At 38.8% G+C, this 17,489-nt stretch overlaps 3 protein-coding genes across 3 annotated transcripts; 1 reads left to right on the forward strand and 2 right to left on the reverse strand.

The window, feature by feature from the left end:
* Nucleotides 1-295: 295 nt before the first annotated feature.
* Nucleotides 296-1,683, forward strand: grp (gastrin-releasing peptide; the record flags this gene model as incomplete). The annotated part of the gene is made up of 3 exons (XM_083929504.1): nt 296-449; nt 1,130-1,362; nt 1,453-1,683. 3 exons carry the CDS (start codon nt 296-298, stop codon nt 1,504-1,506), a joined length of 441 nt encoding a protein of 146 aa, XP_083785630.1. The 3' UTR covers nt 1,507-1,683.
* A 1,908-nt stretch (nt 1,684-3,591) lies between these two features.
* rx3 (retinal homeobox gene 3) lies at nt 3,592-5,842 on the reverse strand (the record flags this gene model as incomplete). The annotated part of the gene is made up of 3 exons (XM_083930215.1): nt 3,592-4,038; nt 4,850-5,085; nt 5,584-5,842. 3 exons carry the CDS (start codon nt 5,840-5,842, stop codon nt 3,592-3,594), a joined length of 942 nt encoding a protein of 313 aa, XP_083786341.1.
* Nucleotides 5,843-9,859: 4,017 nt separating this feature from the next.
* On the reverse strand, nt 9,860-14,016 carry cplx4a (complexin 4a; the record flags this gene model as incomplete). The annotated part of the gene is made up of 3 exons (XM_083929964.1): nt 9,860-10,087; nt 11,912-11,999; nt 13,853-14,016. The coding sequence occupies 3 exons, from the start codon at nt 14,014-14,016 to the stop codon at nt 9,860-9,862; spliced, it is 480 nt and encodes a 159-aa protein (XP_083786090.1).
* Nucleotides 14,017-17,489: the final 3,473 nt, after the last annotated feature.

Consider the following 17,489-nt stretch of genomic DNA (forward strand, 5'->3'; position numbering starts at 1 on the left):
TGCTATATATGATCATTTGTCATCATGACTTAATCGTCACCGTGGTACTTTTAAAAACACCCGCTGACGTGCAGCGTGTAGGCTCTCAGGAGGGGCATTTAACTTTCATCATTAGTCACTTCTATCAAAGGCATCGGGAGTGTAACTTCAACAAGTCTGCAACTGGAAGACTTCTCACCCCGCTGCTGCAGAGGTTCAAACACACAGCGACCGTGATGGAGATGTTCTAAAGTTAGATCCGCTGCAACTGAGGATTCAAGTAGCGCTGTTTAGATCTGACATTTTCTCCGGTAACATGAGCGGGGTGTGCGTGGGTTATTCGTGGACGTGCAGACCGGTGTGGCCACTTTTTATCATTCTGGCTACAATCCCGTGTATGTTGTACTGCTCAGAGAGTCCTGCCGCGGTCATCGGCAAGATGTATCCACGCGGCAACCACTGGGCAGTAGGTAAGAGACATTTCATATTTTATAGGAATCAGTCAAACTACTACAGGCCTGTGGGAGTTTATAGTTTTTAAACGTGATATTTTATTTACTTTATTTTTTGTTAAATGCATATTTGGCAATCATATTTAGAGCACATCAATGGATGCATGTGATTGTTTTTTGCAGACACAGATGTCCAAGGAAAATTGCCATCTGGGACAATAAAGTCTATCTTATAATATCTAGGATCAGAACCTATTTTAAACATATATATGCTTTAAGGGACCATTACTTTTTTTGAACAAATATTTGCTCATATATAACATGTGTCAATATGTATTAATGTAAATTTATTTATATAAGGCAAGGCAGTGATTTGCCTGTCTCATGTGTGTGTCAGCTCTAGTAACTCTTATTACTTGTTAATGTAATAGACAGGTGGATTTTGTGCTGGATATGTTCACAACAGAAATAAATTATACAGTGAATTAAATGTAATTACTAAATACATTAACCTCAGCTGTTTCATGGGAGACATATACTGAATAACCTGTTTTATTCAGACTTGCAACATTGTGAAAGTGAGGTTTTGTATTTACAATTTAATCACCGATTGTAATGGTGCAACTGTTTAAACCAAATGATCGCAAACAGATTTATTCCAGAAAAGTTAACACACCCCGTTACATCCAACTCTTCAGGTCATTTGATGGGAAAGAAGAGCATCCAGAGCCTGCCTGGACTGAAGGAGACAAACCACAACACTGACTACCTCTCACCCCCAGAAAGAGCTGCGGTCACAGAGGGACTGATGGAGGCTCTGATGCAACCAAAGAACCAGAACCAGAAACAGAGGATGCCACAAACTGCAGACAGGCTGCTTCGGCTGCACAGCGCATGGAGAGAAGAGGACAGAGACAAATATCTCAGAGAGGTCAGTGTGTGGATTACCTATTAGTGATACTTCAGACATTACCATTTTTGTAAGTGAGATGTTATAGTTACTTTTATTTCTCCATTATAGATGTCATACCTGCGTCTTCTGGCTTTGAACCTGCGAGACAATGGCTCCACCTGAATGCAAGACCAATTTCAAAACATTCATCATTAACTTCTAAACATGCACCCTATAATCACATAATCACACTGTTTATTTTTCTGCTGTAAGAGGATGCTGGAAACCCAATAGAAGTTTATTTTAACAATAATTTAAATGCAGCAGGTTGATTACAGACTGATATGACAAGGCTATGTTACCTGACGTGAGAATGCTTAATAAATTTAAAGTTGTGATAACTGCATTGTGGATGTCTGATCATGCTTTGCACACCACAAATAGCTTTTCTCTAATTTTGCACACACTCACTTTTTGTTTTCTAAAAATGTTTTATGTTCATAAAAACTCCGCCTGAACAGTAACCAGTTTGCACCACCAGATGGTGCACAGTACCCATTGTGAGAGCTCCTGCGGTCACATTTTCAGTAACTTTCCAGTAAGGTAAAGCACGAAGGGTTATCATTATAATTACAGATTACAAAAGCAGTTTATGCTCCATATAACGAGCTTTGCCGCTGCCTTTTCTTCATGAGAACAAACAAACACACCCCAGTGTGCATGTAGGACAGTAGGATAAATGATGACGGGGACTATTATTAGCCCCCGGGGGTTGCAGACAATAGGAAATGCTAATTGAAACAATTTAGTTACACACATCTTTTTTTCTTAAAGCCAAAGGAACGCGTTTTCTGCTCTTCCCTCATTTGTCACGGATGATTGGCGAACAATAGAGGTACAAGCCACTTTCACCCAGTCATTATAGTCTAATCCCAGGAGCGAATGGGATAAAGTTTAAAGGAGTTAATGAGGAGGAAATAAGTGGGTTGACAAACTTTATCTGTAAAACACAGAGAGGGACTGCAAATTGAGGATGCTTCTTTGTCATGCCCTGTGTTCTTGTCTTTAAATTACTAAATGTTAAAGTAGTGTGGAACATGAAACCATAAATAGGTTAAATGGATTTTTGCATTTACAGTACGATGCGTGGCCCCTGAAGTGTTTTAGACAGCATTTTGAAACTCGCTTCAGTATGCAATAACTAAAAATGTTCGCTTTATTACTGTGCTTTTACTGTTAAATTAACATTTTATTGTCCCCAACCCAATAGTCATGTTAGTGGAATACACCACTGAGGGGTGCTGTAGTCAATATTTTCCCCCAATTAGTGTGTGTTGAGTTTCCATGCACTTCCTCTCTGCAGCATAATTAATGTTTTATATAATTCCTTTTGCATCGTAGTCTTTTCTGATGTACACACACATATTTTTCATCCCGTCAGACATTTTCTGACAAATCTCCACCTCAACCTCAAATGTGACACAGGGAAAACATGATTAGCCACGCTTTTTTTATCGATTTTACATAGAAAGTTTATTGTGTTGAGAAAAATATTTGAACTGAAATGAAAACATTTGTTGAATCTGTCACGATGAAGGATCAGAAAAGCAGCCGGAAAGTGTGAATATAATTGAGGAGTTCTCTGTTTACTACAAAAGTAGAATAAATACTGATGGGTGCTAATGGACTTGTTATAGTGGCAACATAACACTGGATAAGAATGAGACAGGGCTGAACGAACGTAAAACATTACAGTAAACACAACTCGTAGAGAAGATAAAGGAGGAGAAAAACAGCCAATCATCAGTGTTCATTCGAATTTTATAGGAATTTGACAGTCAGTGTCACAGGTTTTCCGAGAGGGTGACACTAAAACTCCCCCTTTTTAGCATTATAAGCAGTATACAAACATTTAATGTACCGTAATTGTCAACTATTCTTAAAGACATATTTGTTTCACTTTCTTCCTTAGCCTCTTGTTGCCACCTATAGGTTTCCACAGGAGGATACTTACATTAATCAAGAATTATATCCGTTTAATTATACTTTATCATTTATTCAATGTGTGTATATACTGCTTATGGATGCCAAATAGGGAGAAGTAAAGTGTTACCCTTATAGTTGACGAGGCTGTCTCTCATCCTGGAAGTTCAACTGTATATTTCCAAGGATAACAATCCCGTAAGCATGAGGATGAAGTCAGTTTCTCAAAAGATGCAGCATGATGCATGCTGGGCTTCGATGTCCATTTTTAACCTCCACTCAGCATCACCACGTCTTCCCAATAGACTGAATATGTTCCTTGGCCTTCATCCTCAGTGAGGCAATACTGGAGTTCCTTGGATCCGCTGAGCAGTGGTACGCTGGGGGCGGGGGGCACATTGAGCCCATGTGGGGCAGTTGAGGGTTGTGTCCCAGGGCTGTGGAGTTGAGGAAGGAGGCCGGCAAGGAAGAGGGCATGGAAGGGGGAGGAGAAGGAGTGTAAGTGCCCGGGAGGCCCTGCGAACCTGTGATGAAGCCCGGGAGGGACTGCAGAGAGGTGGAGGTGGTGATCGGGGTAGAGAGCCAGGGGTCCAGCTGCAGACTGGAGCCCAGGGAGCTGGTGGGAGAGCGGCTGAAGGAGAGCAAGGAGGAGGAGGTGTCATGGAGCTTGATGGAGCTCACCTCCAGCTTCTCCTGCCGACGCCACTTGGCCCGCCGGTTTTGAAACCAAACCTGGAAGTTAAGAGGACGATTTTAATTTTCAATTCAGTTCAACTCTTCAACTTTATTCATCCTTAAAGAGGGAACAGACACACAAAGAGGGAACTGAACAGACACACAAAGCCAAAGAAAAACACATTAAAAGCTAAAAAAAGAATCAAAGGCTTCAATGACTATAGATCTATAATATAAAATACAGTAAAGTATTCAAATATTTATAAGAGTGGAGGTTGACAATATGAGATATCTGAGTGATGATTTCAGCTATTAAATGAGGCACTTTGCATTAAATTGCGATGATCAATAATTAGTGATTGTTGAAAATATAACATTTTAAGAAACTGATTGAACTTCCAGCTTTTCAGTTTCTTTCAAAATTCATGATAAAAGTAATAAGTTTCACTTTTTGCAAATTAATTTGTATTTAAAATTCAGCCCAAAAAAATCCTTCAAAAGAATATATTATATATTACTATATTTATGATCTTATAGCCGGATCAATATTCCTTCAAATGAAAATAACGTGAGCGTATTAAACAAGTTTTTCTCTAAATGTCTAATATTTATTCAATTTGGTGTAATATTCGTATATCTACCAAAATAACCCTTTATGGAAACGCGATAATGATGTCATTTTGGAAATATTATTTTTTTCTTTTTATTGTTTTAATTATTACATATAGTCAGTTGAAAATATAAGGATATAATGTATATATGTCCACATTAGTGTGGACCCTATTTGTTCTGCAGCATCCAGGTCGAATACAGGCGTGCACGGGGAGACAAAAAAGGCCGGTGAACGCGGTTGTTTTTGGGGACATACCTGAACTCGGACCTCCGGCAGGTTGACCTTCATCGCCAGCTCCTCTCTGCTGTACACGTCCGGGTAATGGGACTTTTCGAAAGCCCTCTCCAGTTCGTGAAGCTGGAAGGTGGTGAATGTTGTCCGGTTTCGACGGTGTTTCTTTTTGGGGTTGTCATCATCGGACAGTTTGCCGTCTCTGTCCGGTGAGTCCGGGCAGGCCGAGGCTTCCGCGGCGCCGCTGGCACAACACACACCTGCGGGGAGAGGAGAGTGTGAGGAGGACCGAGAAAAGAAGTCTCAAAACTGTTGAGCCAACTTTAAATATGCGTCCTAAAATCTCATTATGGTTTGAAGTAAAGCAACTTTCTGTGCGTCTATAAGCATCATTTTGTTCTTTATATATCTATATAATCTGCAAAAAGCGCGCATGCACTATATCAAAAAATGACTCCTGGATGATTTTCTTGAGAAAGAAGTAAAGGTGTTTGCGTCCTAAATTCTCATTCTAGTTTGATCTAAAGCAACTTTTTGTGTGTGTCTATAAGCATTAATTTGGTCTTTTTATATCTATATAATCTGCAAAAAGCGCGCATGCACTATATCAAGACAAACTGTCACCTGACTCGAAAAACTGACTACTGGATGATTTTCTTGAGAAAGAAGTAAAGGTGTTTTTAAATAAACATAAGTAGATTTATATTTTTTTTGCACTTGAATCTACTAGAAGCTTAATTTCGGAGAGAATCACTTACTGTCAAAACTTTCTGAGGAGTGGCTTTTCTTCAGTGGCGTCATAATTACATTTCGCTCCGCGTCTTTGACCAGGATTTTCTCTGTCATGCTGTAGCAGGCCGATTTATGGAAGATAGTGTCCTCTTTAAATCCCAGTATCGCCTCTATGCTGTGGACTGTGGACGGGTTGTCCCCCGGGCTCTGGACGGAGCGTGCGGACGGAGACATGCGCTCATCCATCATCATCATCACTTGGGAAGCTGATCCAAGGAGCCACATTGGTCGATGAAGTCCAAAAAAAGTGGTCACAATTAGGCTACGCAGCTTCTTTTCAATATAAATATCGCTGCTCTTTGGGTTTGGAAAAGTTGTAAACTGCAAACCAGAGCCGAGTGGAAAAGTTGCGCAGAAGAAACGCACCAGTAAGCCCGTCTTGCTCAGTGGATATGGAGCATCTTCAGAGGGGGCTTTTAAAGTAGTGCCTGCTGTAAGACCCCCTGCTCATGCGGCACCCCCGCTGTACGTCAGAGAGGGGACGTCCTGTTGGATTTGGCCCTGGATTTAGGGGTAACTGTGCGCCCAAGCAGGCAACAGTGCACACACACACACACACACTCCCTTGAATAACTCCTCCCCATCTCAAGTGCATCAGTCAGTGCTGGCTCTAAACCTACTTACATAAATCTTAAAACCATCTTTCCACTCCTCCAGATGTCATGTTCATGTCTGTGAAAAAAGGAGGAAGATTAGGCCCACAGATTAAGGTACAACAAAATCATAATTACAAGATTTCTGGTCAGGACACGGATTGCAAGATGACAGCTTAATATTTAATCAAAGCGTCAATATATTGTTGCCAAATGGACATTTCATTTATTTGAAGAACTATTTGTTTTATTGACCTAAAGGATCAATCTTGCACCTCCTGACGTGTTGAATAAAAGAGACTTAAACACATTTAGAGGGTCATTAGAAATAAATCAATTATTCATAAATCAGACTTAAACTATTAGGCGTTTCTTTCACCGGTTTCTTAAATGTGTTGAGCCAAAGAGGGTAACAGCGCCTAAACAATAACCACTTAACAGCACACAAAGATTGACAGCAGTGATGTAATCCTGCTTAAGGGGATTACATTATTTTACTCAAAAGAAAACCCTTAAAACTATTTAGCTTTTCCTAATTACCGAAGGTGACTTTATCCTTTGTTTGCAGAGGAGGGGGGTCAGAGGGAAAGAGATGCTAACTGAGCTCTGCTTTAATGAACAGCAAAAAACTGTGACTCCATCATGCAAAAGTTAATTCATGCTGCAAAACCTTTTTAAAGATGCTCTCTTGTTCTGTTTGCATGTGAGGAGTTCTGAGGGTGTTAGATCTTGATAAAAGACTTGTATGGTGTCTGAAAAGTTTAAGTGAGTTTGATTTGATTACAATAAAAATGAAAAAGACGAACACTTATCTGACTCATGAACTCAATCAACGCTCAGCTTAACCTTGAGAGTCGCAAGCGCACAGGCTGAATGAAGCTTTACTTTGCATAATAACCTCCGGTGTTCACTATTCCAGTAATGGAGACAACGAAAACATCTTGCAGGTTTCAACTATGTCCACTATGATCACTTAATAAGATCTAGACGCTTTCAAGGACAAGTTCGACAATTTGGGAACTATGCTCATTTGTTTCCTTGAAGCTACAGAAGCTGCTTAGCTTAGCACAAATATTGTAAACTACTGAAACTGAAATTCAGTTCAATTCAATTTCATTTATAGTGCCAAATCATAACAAAAGTTATCTCAGGGCAATTCAATCTCCATGCGAGAATCATCCTAAAGGGATCAATAAAGAGAAGTCTAAGTCTAAACAGCTAGCCTGCATGGCTCTGTCCAAAAAAAAAAAAATCCATACTCTGTCAAGTGTGATCAATAATCAAAGTCCCGCCCTTACAACCAATCACAAGTCAAGCACAGCTGTCAAATATGATGTTTTACTCCATAGCATTAAATAGATAATTAAAAAAAAACCCTGCTCGAACAAATATCAGCGCTTTAAGAACTACCTAAAATGAAGGAAACCATCTCTGGGAAAAAAAAATTATTTGAGGTATACTTTGAATTGTTAGTTTGACCAATGTCACATGTGATAACATGTTGGGGGAGGGGGATTCGAAACTGCAGCCAGCCACCAGGGGGCGATCAAGATGTTTTGACTTCACTTTCAGCAATCTGTCCATCTTTATATACAGTCTATGGTTCAAACAGCTCATTAGGACATATATTTACGATTAAAGTGGAGGCAACCTCCAGTGGCCGTAATAATTATGATGGCAGCGAAGGAGAAAGTCATGTGACGTGGTATAAGAGATGACAGTCTGCCCAGGACTTTCACCCGGGAGACCACTGCCCTGTAGTGAAACCAAAACTTGGCAAATTGACTTACAATGACTTACTAATACGTTAAATAAGTCAACGTGCGTAATTTAACTTACAGGTTAACTTATGCACATTACTATATCAAATATTTACATACGTAACTGAAGTTGTTTTTCTGCCTAAACCTAACCAAACTGGGACCGATGAATGTGACCCTTGAGCTGCTACTGGTAGGGGTGCTAATTTAGGAAACACTTATATGGGTTGTATAAGAGGGTAGAAACATACAATCTGTGGTCATCCAGGTTGTAGGTTGTAGAAGAAGATAGCAAACCAAAGACCTAATGTGTCTATTGGTGAGTTTTAATGGTGCTGGTAGGTGCATTTTGTTGCCTTCAGACAGAAACAGACTGTTTCCCTGTATTTCCAGTCTTTATGCTAAGCTAACAGAGAGCGAGAGAGAGGGAGAGAGAGAGAGGGAGGGAGAGAGAGAGAGAGAGAAAAGGCGGCTGACAACCTTGCTTGTGCTGATCCTATTAGATGATAATCTCTAGACTTTACAAATCCACTGCCGTTTAAACTCATGAAACTCTAAATGTTGAGGATTCCTTCCTCCCCCCGCGCTGCCTAATCAACCCTAACAAGAGTTTGGATAATGCCCAATTAAAGAAGGACCTATTTCTTTATTCACTGCATTAGCTCTGAGTCAGGTAGATGGGATTCATTGAAGTTGTGTCATCTAAAATGTTTAGTGGCTCTTTGTGTGGCTGACCTTTTTTTTTAATGCATAAAGTCCAATGCAGCCACATTACAGTTAATAGGCAAATTCTTTTCCTATCCTTGATATTTTCTATTAATAATATTGGCTTGCACGTGGAGCTATACACATGCAGTTTGAACATTTGCGTTTACGGAAAAGCTACATCTGACTGTTGATATGATATGTAGGAAGTAAGAGAAGAATACAAACTGACATATTTCATGTATTCAATATACATATTTATTTGAAGAATGCATTTACAAGTACCTCCATTTATTTCATCTGTTTTTATGTACATTGTTTTCATTTTTTATGGAATAAATCTTTCAGTATTTTAAAGTTATGATTTGTGCAAATTTGCAAATGCCTCTGCAAATGTTTCAGGCTCAACAGCTTTTATTACAATTCAATTGTGTATGTGGAGAAATTCCAAAGTAATTCAACACGTCAAGGCTTATGTATACCGTCTGCTTTGTAATAACATCAAAAGAAAAAAAAATCTAAATGTCATAATTCAAACACCACATACAAAAAAAACAAAAACCAACGAACCAAACTAGAATAACCAACGAACCAAAAGGAAGACTGAAACACTCACATGGGATTGATTTTTTAACAAAACTTAAAGAAGGTTGTTTTTTATAAGTGAGTCCTGATATATTATTAATTTGACTGAAAATCACACTTTTAGAGACTTCTTTTACAACAAACAGAGAAAAAGAAAGAACATAATATCACAAATAATCAAAATATCGAAATGCAGTGTGGCCGTTGAATGATGTGACAAGGAATACTTGACTTGGAAAATCACTTTTCTACATAATTTAGCTAAAGAAAATGGTCGCTGGGGAGAGACGGGGCACCTTGGTTGTAATTTAAAGTGTTTTTTGTTTATTGCCATGATAAGTTGTAAATTACTACCCATTCAGTAACAAGCTAAAAGCGAAACTTTGACAGTATATCCTTTAGTTGCAGACTGTAGCAGAAATGACATAACACACCTTTTTTAATGCTTATAATAAAAGTGAATACTTTGTAGGCAGTATAACTGAAATCCCAGACTTCAGCTCAGTCTGCAGATTCCCAGAACATGTTGAAATGAATTTTCTCGTGTTCTTCTCTTCCTCCTCTTCATCATCCAAACACTGGCGACCACCTCTGGCCGTTCACATGACGGAGCACTTCTCCTCTGCTTTTGTCTTCAGCTCGGTGACGGTGGCCGAGGCCTTCTCCTTCAGCTGGTCCATGTCCATGTTCTGCAAGTTTTGAAACTGGCCCATCATGGATTCCTTGCCCTCCTCCTCCGTGGCATCCTCGTCCACCATCTTGAGCAGCTCCTCGGGCACGTCCACGTCGTCCCCGGCTATCTCGATCATGTTCTCATCCTGCTCGCTCTGCAGATGACAACATCGGGGAGAAAGCATGGTCAGAACACAGAAACACAGACAGATTATACATTCAGATTATTGAGACTGGGTACAAGGAAGTCTCTGATTTGCCTACTATAAAGTACCACTTGGTCCTTTATTTGATTAATTAGATCGTCTTTCTTTGAGTTCATGTGTAACACATTAAATCCTCAAAATACCGTGCATTGGTTTGCTTTTGAATTCAAATTATAAGCAAGCCAACTACAGTCGTAAACACAGATAGGTGAACTGTAGGATTTGTCTTAATCCACATTCAAGTAGCTAGCTGCCCTCCAGGATATTCTGCTCTCTGTGTTTCCTACATTTTTGTGGAGCACACACAAGTCTATTTTATGTGCCTTTTTTGCATCATTCTAAATTAAAGCCTGTCCGACAAACTCAGTGTAATCACTTACTATCTGGAATAGTCATGCAATAGGCAGTGCTCTGGGACTACTTTAAACTTCAATCTGTGGGATTATCTCAGCCCTGCTTTAGCCTTTCCTCTACGAATCCCAACGATAGTCTAAAGATATCTTCTATAGCGTTGCACGAGACCCTAATTCCATTAGACTAACCGCTCCAACTTCCTGTTTATACTCTATACTGTACTGTACTATACTGTACACTTAAACGTTAAATGTATACTTTTTCCCCACTCTTGATAGCATGTACGTGTCCTCAACCCCCTCCCCATTAAAAGAAAAGAATCAACAGAACAAGGAGCCCTTATTATTGTTGAAAAGCCATTTAAAATGCACATTTCAGTACTAATAAAGACTCTTTGTCATTTGTCATTAGCATTTTCAAGCTGGAATGCAATGTAAACATCATTGAGGGAAAATAATTAGATTTATATTCTCTCTTCTTCTGTCATTTTCCTCCCCATATATGTGGTTTCAAATAAAAGAAGAAAGTAAATGCACCCATTGTTTCAACCGGGAACCAGAACAAAAGAGTGTCTGTTGCATTATGCTATAAGATACTAAGATCCTATAAGAGACGCCTCCAGCAAGGTCATCACTGCATTCAGATGAATAAAAATCATGACTGTATTAGAAACTGATTTTGCTCTCCTGCTATAAAAACACACATTTCACATTTATAAGCATGTTTTCACCTCTACCCCAGTCTATGCGATTAGAAGACACTACTAATAGTTATCTCTTAATGGCTTAAATAAAATGCCAACATACCTTATTTGCTCCTTCCATTACAGCTTATTTTCCCTTTTAAAATTGTGCAGTTGCTCGGTTTACATCCACTAAAGTAGGCCAAGATGTTGTTCTTTCTTAAAACCAGTTCACACTGCCCGGCGCTCCCTAATGAGCCTGGGACACCTGCTCAGTGGCATTTGGCTTTGTTAGACTCAAGGTGCAATATGGGACACTAACGTCTTCCAGGACGCTGGTTGAACGTCTTCTCGCTAATCTACTGGCATGGCTTCCACCTCCTGTCGCCGGAGCTGCAGCTGCTGTTAGATAAAGATGACCTCAACAGGAGGACACCTAGCTCAGTTATCAAATCCTGCATTTTCTACCAACCACTGGACAGTTATGCCCTGTAATAAGGACTGTTAATTGGATTTACCAGCCTTTATTTAAAACAAAAAATAAATACTGAGAGGAGGAGTGTATAATCTGATGGGAAAAAAAGTTAAGTTAACATGACTTTAACACCCTATCATTCATAAGCAGTATACAAACAGTGAATAATTCGTTTATAACTCACTATATCAGTTAACAGGTAAAATTGTTTGTTAATGTATTTGTCTGAATTCAATTTGAACTATGAATAAAAAGTCGTTACCTTTGGCAGCCTGTATTTTTCTCTGAGGCACACCCTGAGTGTGGCCCTCTCTGCCTTCTTGTGTAAGAAGTCGGCATCTCTCTCCATCCTGAAATACAAAATATATACTTTATTAACTCAGAACTGTAAATATCCGAAAATCTATTTCACTCAACACTTATAAAAAGGACATTATCAGGTTCATTGGCGGTTGCAATCTAATAAGTACCTTCTTTTACTACAAAGTGGGAAATATTGGCTGTTATTTATTACAGTCTGGTCAAAGATATATTGACATATTATTGAAATCTGTAATGTGTGTGTGTAAATGTATTGCCTTAGTAATGTAATATTTTAACTGCCAGTTACTCAAGTTTCACTTCCCTTAGATCCATGGAATACAACATAAGCTAGGCTGTATTCTTTGTTACACTATGAATTAAATTAAAGTGTTTACAACATCTTAGGGTTGTTGAGAAAGGAGGGGTTTGGACGTAGGGTTAGCAACATGCCGTATAAAATCTTCACATGCTACAGAAACAAAAAACAAGAGAATTTAGTAGAGCTCTGCAGGTCAGTTTTATCAACAACTTGTACTCCAGGAGAGGTGTTAGGTGTAAGTAAGTATCTTAATCAGTGATTCTTGGTTTTATCTTTGAATCAAAGATATCAGATGTTTGAAGTTATCAAAGCCCATTGATTTAAGTTTTATTTTCAAGAGGAGACTCGCATACTTTCCCTCAGCCAATTAGAGATGGGATTAATAGTCCAGACTGAGTCAAGACGATTTGAAATCAAGCCAAAATAACAGCACTTGAACTGTAGTAAAGCAACAACAACACAGTAGACTGAGGTATCTATAAAAAAGCTATTGGCTGCTTTTGTTAAAATGCTAATTCTGCCAGATCATACAGATAGTTGTGCTATTTTGTAGACAAATGGTTGTTTTTTGCTATAGATCTCAATGCATCAGTAGAAATCTACATTTATGGAGAATGTTGTCAATTTACGTCTGCGTTTAAAATCATTTCCCAAACATAAGAGTGAAGAGGCTGGATTAGCCTTGTTATGTAATACAGGATCTGCTGGATGCTGCAAAATCTACTCTGTATCACATAAATCCAAATTTTTTAAACGTTTTTTATCCACAATATTTCTTCAAAATGTAATTTTAATGTGGATTAATCACGTTGTTGGTATATACGTACATTTCTACATACAGGGCAGCAACATGGTGGAGCACAAAACCAAGCTATGTGCTGCTCATATTACTGTAGCTGTTTTATATATTCAAAAGATGTCCTATAGGAAAAGAGTGGCAAAATACTTTCAAACTGTCCTTCGATCTGGACTAAAACAGCTACCTCACCTATGTTGATCCACATAAGATGGATGAATAAATATAATTTTGCAGGACTGTGTTTGTTTTATTTTGCTGCACCACCATAGAATCACCTTAATCGTAGGATTTTTATTTTATTTTAGTTTATTAAGTTACAATATTTCTGCTTTCAAATCCCTGTTTTCGAGCTGCAAATAAAACTGCCGCCTTCTAATTGCTTACTCAGTTACTGAGTCCGTCAAAATGTTACCCATAACTGTTATCGATGCAGAAATAGATGACAGATTATGGGAGATTATTGATACGACAGGACCATTAGCCTCAGGAGGTTATGATGTAGAAAAGATCCACTGTGATGATACCTCTGCTGTGACCTTCAACAACTGACACATCTCTTAAAAACATAGCTTACTCAGTGTAAGCTCTTGAAAAAATGGATATATGAGTGTTTACATTTAGTTAGCGTTAGAGTGAAAATATGTTAGGCAAAAGAGGGGGAAAGAAACAGTGGAGGGAAGTAGAAAACAACTTGTCAAGGTCAGATTGTAAATTCCGCAGCCATACTGTTTTCCACGGGCCAATGGCATTAAAATGGAGCATTGTCCCATGTTACTACTTACTTCTCCTCCACCACTTGTTTTTGGTACTCCTCATACTCCTCCCGTGTCATCCCTGCTGCTTTGGCTGGATCTGTGGGGGTGGCCTCCTCTTCTTTGTCACCTCCACCACCGAGGCCGATTCCTGACAGGGGGTTCCCAATCATGCTCTTGATCAAGAAAGCCATCTTGAGTTCAGTGACTGTTCACTCTGCGAGGGTGAGAATATTTTTTTTGGGGGGGTAGGTGAAAGTGGTCGTGCTCTCCTTATGGCGCCCTCCGGTTCGGCTTCCTATAGCTGTCAAATCCCGTGGTAGCTCTCTAGCTAACCTGCTGCTTGTCTGTGCAGCCAAGGACACACTGACGACAAGCAACAGACACAAACACACATACACACACATACACACACACACGCACACAACGGCCATAATCTGGATTTAATCCTCCCTGCACCACTATGCTAAGAGGCAGATGGCCTGTTTTCTCTCTATTTTTAAATTATGAAGACCTTTGGAGACATTTCTCTTTATTCATTTTGACACTTTTTGCATTCTTTGGAAGAAGTGGGTGCTGCGTTCATCATAAAAATGGTTTTGGAAATGCTGTCCTCAGTTTGGGGCCACACATATGCTGCTTCCTCCCACTTGTGCGTAATCATATTAGGAAAGTACTGACTGGCCCGTGTGCAGCTTATACTGCTGAGACCAAGCAGAGCAGAGAGAGAGAGAGAGAGAGGAGCAGGATTACAGTCTTGTTTATCCCCCATCGCTCATGCCGTGCTATTGTTCAGTGGCAGGATGATTGACAGCAGGATGAGAGATGGGGAGGAAACAGCTCTCTTTTAGTTTCACCACACCCTGCAAGTTTCCCTGAAGGACTATTCATGAGCGCTCAAACACTTTAGAAATGCTCATCTGCAACCAAATATGTCTTGTATTGATATGACCAATATCTTTAATGATGTTACATTTAAATGTTTGTTCATTATAAAGCTTTCCCCCCATTTATTTAATTGCAGGAACAGCAGGAACAGCAGGAACAGCAGGAACAGGACGTGGGAAATGTGAGAGCGAGGACATTCCCACAGATGTTCACCTGGATGTTTGCATCTTTTTTGCCTCTCTCCTGCCTCTGACAGTGATATGCATGATTTAAATAAAGACCTACATTATCTACTTTACCTGCCTAATATTACTGGGCTGCAGGAGTGACTTAATTGTAGACAGATGGAAGAAAGATGTGCTCTAAACTGCTTTAGTAGCTGTGCTTCCATTCAATTGTGAAACAAATTTTAAGTGAACATTTGAAAGGTCACAATAACAAAATGTGCGTCAGGTGCTTTTTCATAGTTCATGTTTTGGAGCGGATAAACTAAGCAAGGCTAGCGTAATTTCATCAGTTGGTGCTTAAAGGGGTACCCATGGCTGTAATCCGCCAGCAAACAGAGTAGATGAAGTACAGTTTTCTGGAAACAAAGCAGTCACCTTGGTTACCTAACACCTATACGACAGAAACATTGAGAAGTCTTTAGGATTCTAGTTTGATTGGCCAAGTTTTGTTCTTTTTAATCTCAGCTAGTACTGCTCAGGTTTGATCCTGTCAGGAGACAAAGGCACGTGACGGGAATATCCTGTAATATGTTTTATAACATACAACACTATGACTTTTTATGGCATACTACACTATGACTTTTTATGACGTACTATACTATGACTTTTTATGACGTACTATACTATGACTTTTTATGACATACTATACTATGACTTTTTATGACGTACTATACTATGACTTTTTATGACATACTACACTATGACTTTTTATGACGTACTATACTATGACTTTTTATGACGTACTATACTATGACTTTTTATGACATACTATACTATGACTTTTTATGACATACTATACTATGACTTTTTATGACGTACTATACTATGACTTTTTATGACATACTACACTATGACTTTTTATGGCATACTATACTATGACTTTTTATGACGTACTATACTATGACTTTTTATGACGTACTACACTAGGACTTTTTATGGCATACTATACTATGACTTTTTATGACATACTACACTATGACTTTTTATGGCATACTATACTATGACTTTTTATGACATACTATATTATGACTTTTTATTTAAAAAATCATATATGGTGAAAAAATCATAAAAAAATCATAGTATAGACATTGACATACTACAGCATATTGTGACTGATTTATGAGTTTTTGTGTCATACTATACTGTGACTTTTTATTTTAAAAAATCATATAATGGTAGCTGGTATCATATAATGGTAGCTGGTATCTTTTTTCATGACACACTATAAATTTGACTGGTCAGATTCAACAATCTAACCTCAGAGAACAACTGTTCACAAATGGCCTGCGACTGTCGTTAGGACCCAGTAGAGCACTAACGAAGTGGAAACCTACTTACCTACCCACCAACGACTGTCGCTCTAACGACGGTCGTTGGCACTGGGATCGCAAAGGGTTCCAGTGACATCATCGGCCTTGTGAGAGGTTAAATACCTGGATCTCCACACCAGACATTTGGACCAATCCCAAACTGGTCAGATGCGTACATGAACTGATGAAGCCTCTTGGATGAGAGGTGAAACGTCTTCCTAGACGAATAACCAAGTCCAGTTGTTTTTGACTGAAATTGCTTTGGGGATAACGATGACCTGGACAAATGGGAACATTCACAGGCTTTATGACATACTATTTACTATACTATGACTTTTTTAGGTTTTACTATACTATGACTTTTTAATGATTTTTTATGACACACTACTATGAATTTTTATGACTTTTTAATGACATACTATACTATAACTTTTTTATGATCTTTTATGACATACTTTACTATGATTTTTTATTACTTTTTTATGACATACTAATCTGACTTTTTATGATTTTTTGACATACTAAACTATGACCTTTTAATGGCTTTTTATGACATACTCTACTGTGATTTTATGACACTATACTATGATTTTAATGGCATACTCTTTTCAGTCATTTTCTTCATGACATACTATATATACTATGACTATTTAAGACATAAAATTTGTCATATAACACTGAATAGACCATTTTTTACAGTGTCCTGATGCCCTGTCCTGGAGCTCCTGTTGGTGTCCTGCTTCAGTCAAGGGACGATCTGCAGTCAAAACAGCAGCCAGTAGCATCAGTCTCATTATCCACAGGAAGACAGGTCTGGATCACCACTTCGACCTGAGAGCGCTCTAAATCAATATACAACAAACCCTTTACTCTGGAGGATGTGGTCTGGACAGTTCTCATTGTTATAAAAGCTTTATTTATGATATCCTATACCAATACCTTTTAATTTAAATCTTAATGGCATTATATTTTATTTCTTTATGGCACACTGTTATGACTGCAACTGCCTTTTGTGTAAATTTGAAATCAAGCATTCAGTCGCCATGTGTACAGTAGGCGCTCACTCGACAAAACTGTAATTACGAGAGTAACAGAAGACGCGTTAGCAAATGTAGCTGAATCTTGTGTGGGGTGCATCTTACATAACAAAATAAGCAGACACCATAGAGTAATTTGGGTTTTCGGTTTATGTAAATTGTTCATGTAGAGGATATGTCAGATTCTGACACGTATGACTGGATC

The sequence above is a fragment of the Echiichthys vipera genome, assembly GCF_963691815.1.
Source record: "Echiichthys vipera genome assembly, chromosome: 16".
NCBI lineage: Eukaryota > Metazoa > Chordata > Actinopteri > Perciformes > Trachinidae > Echiichthys > Echiichthys vipera.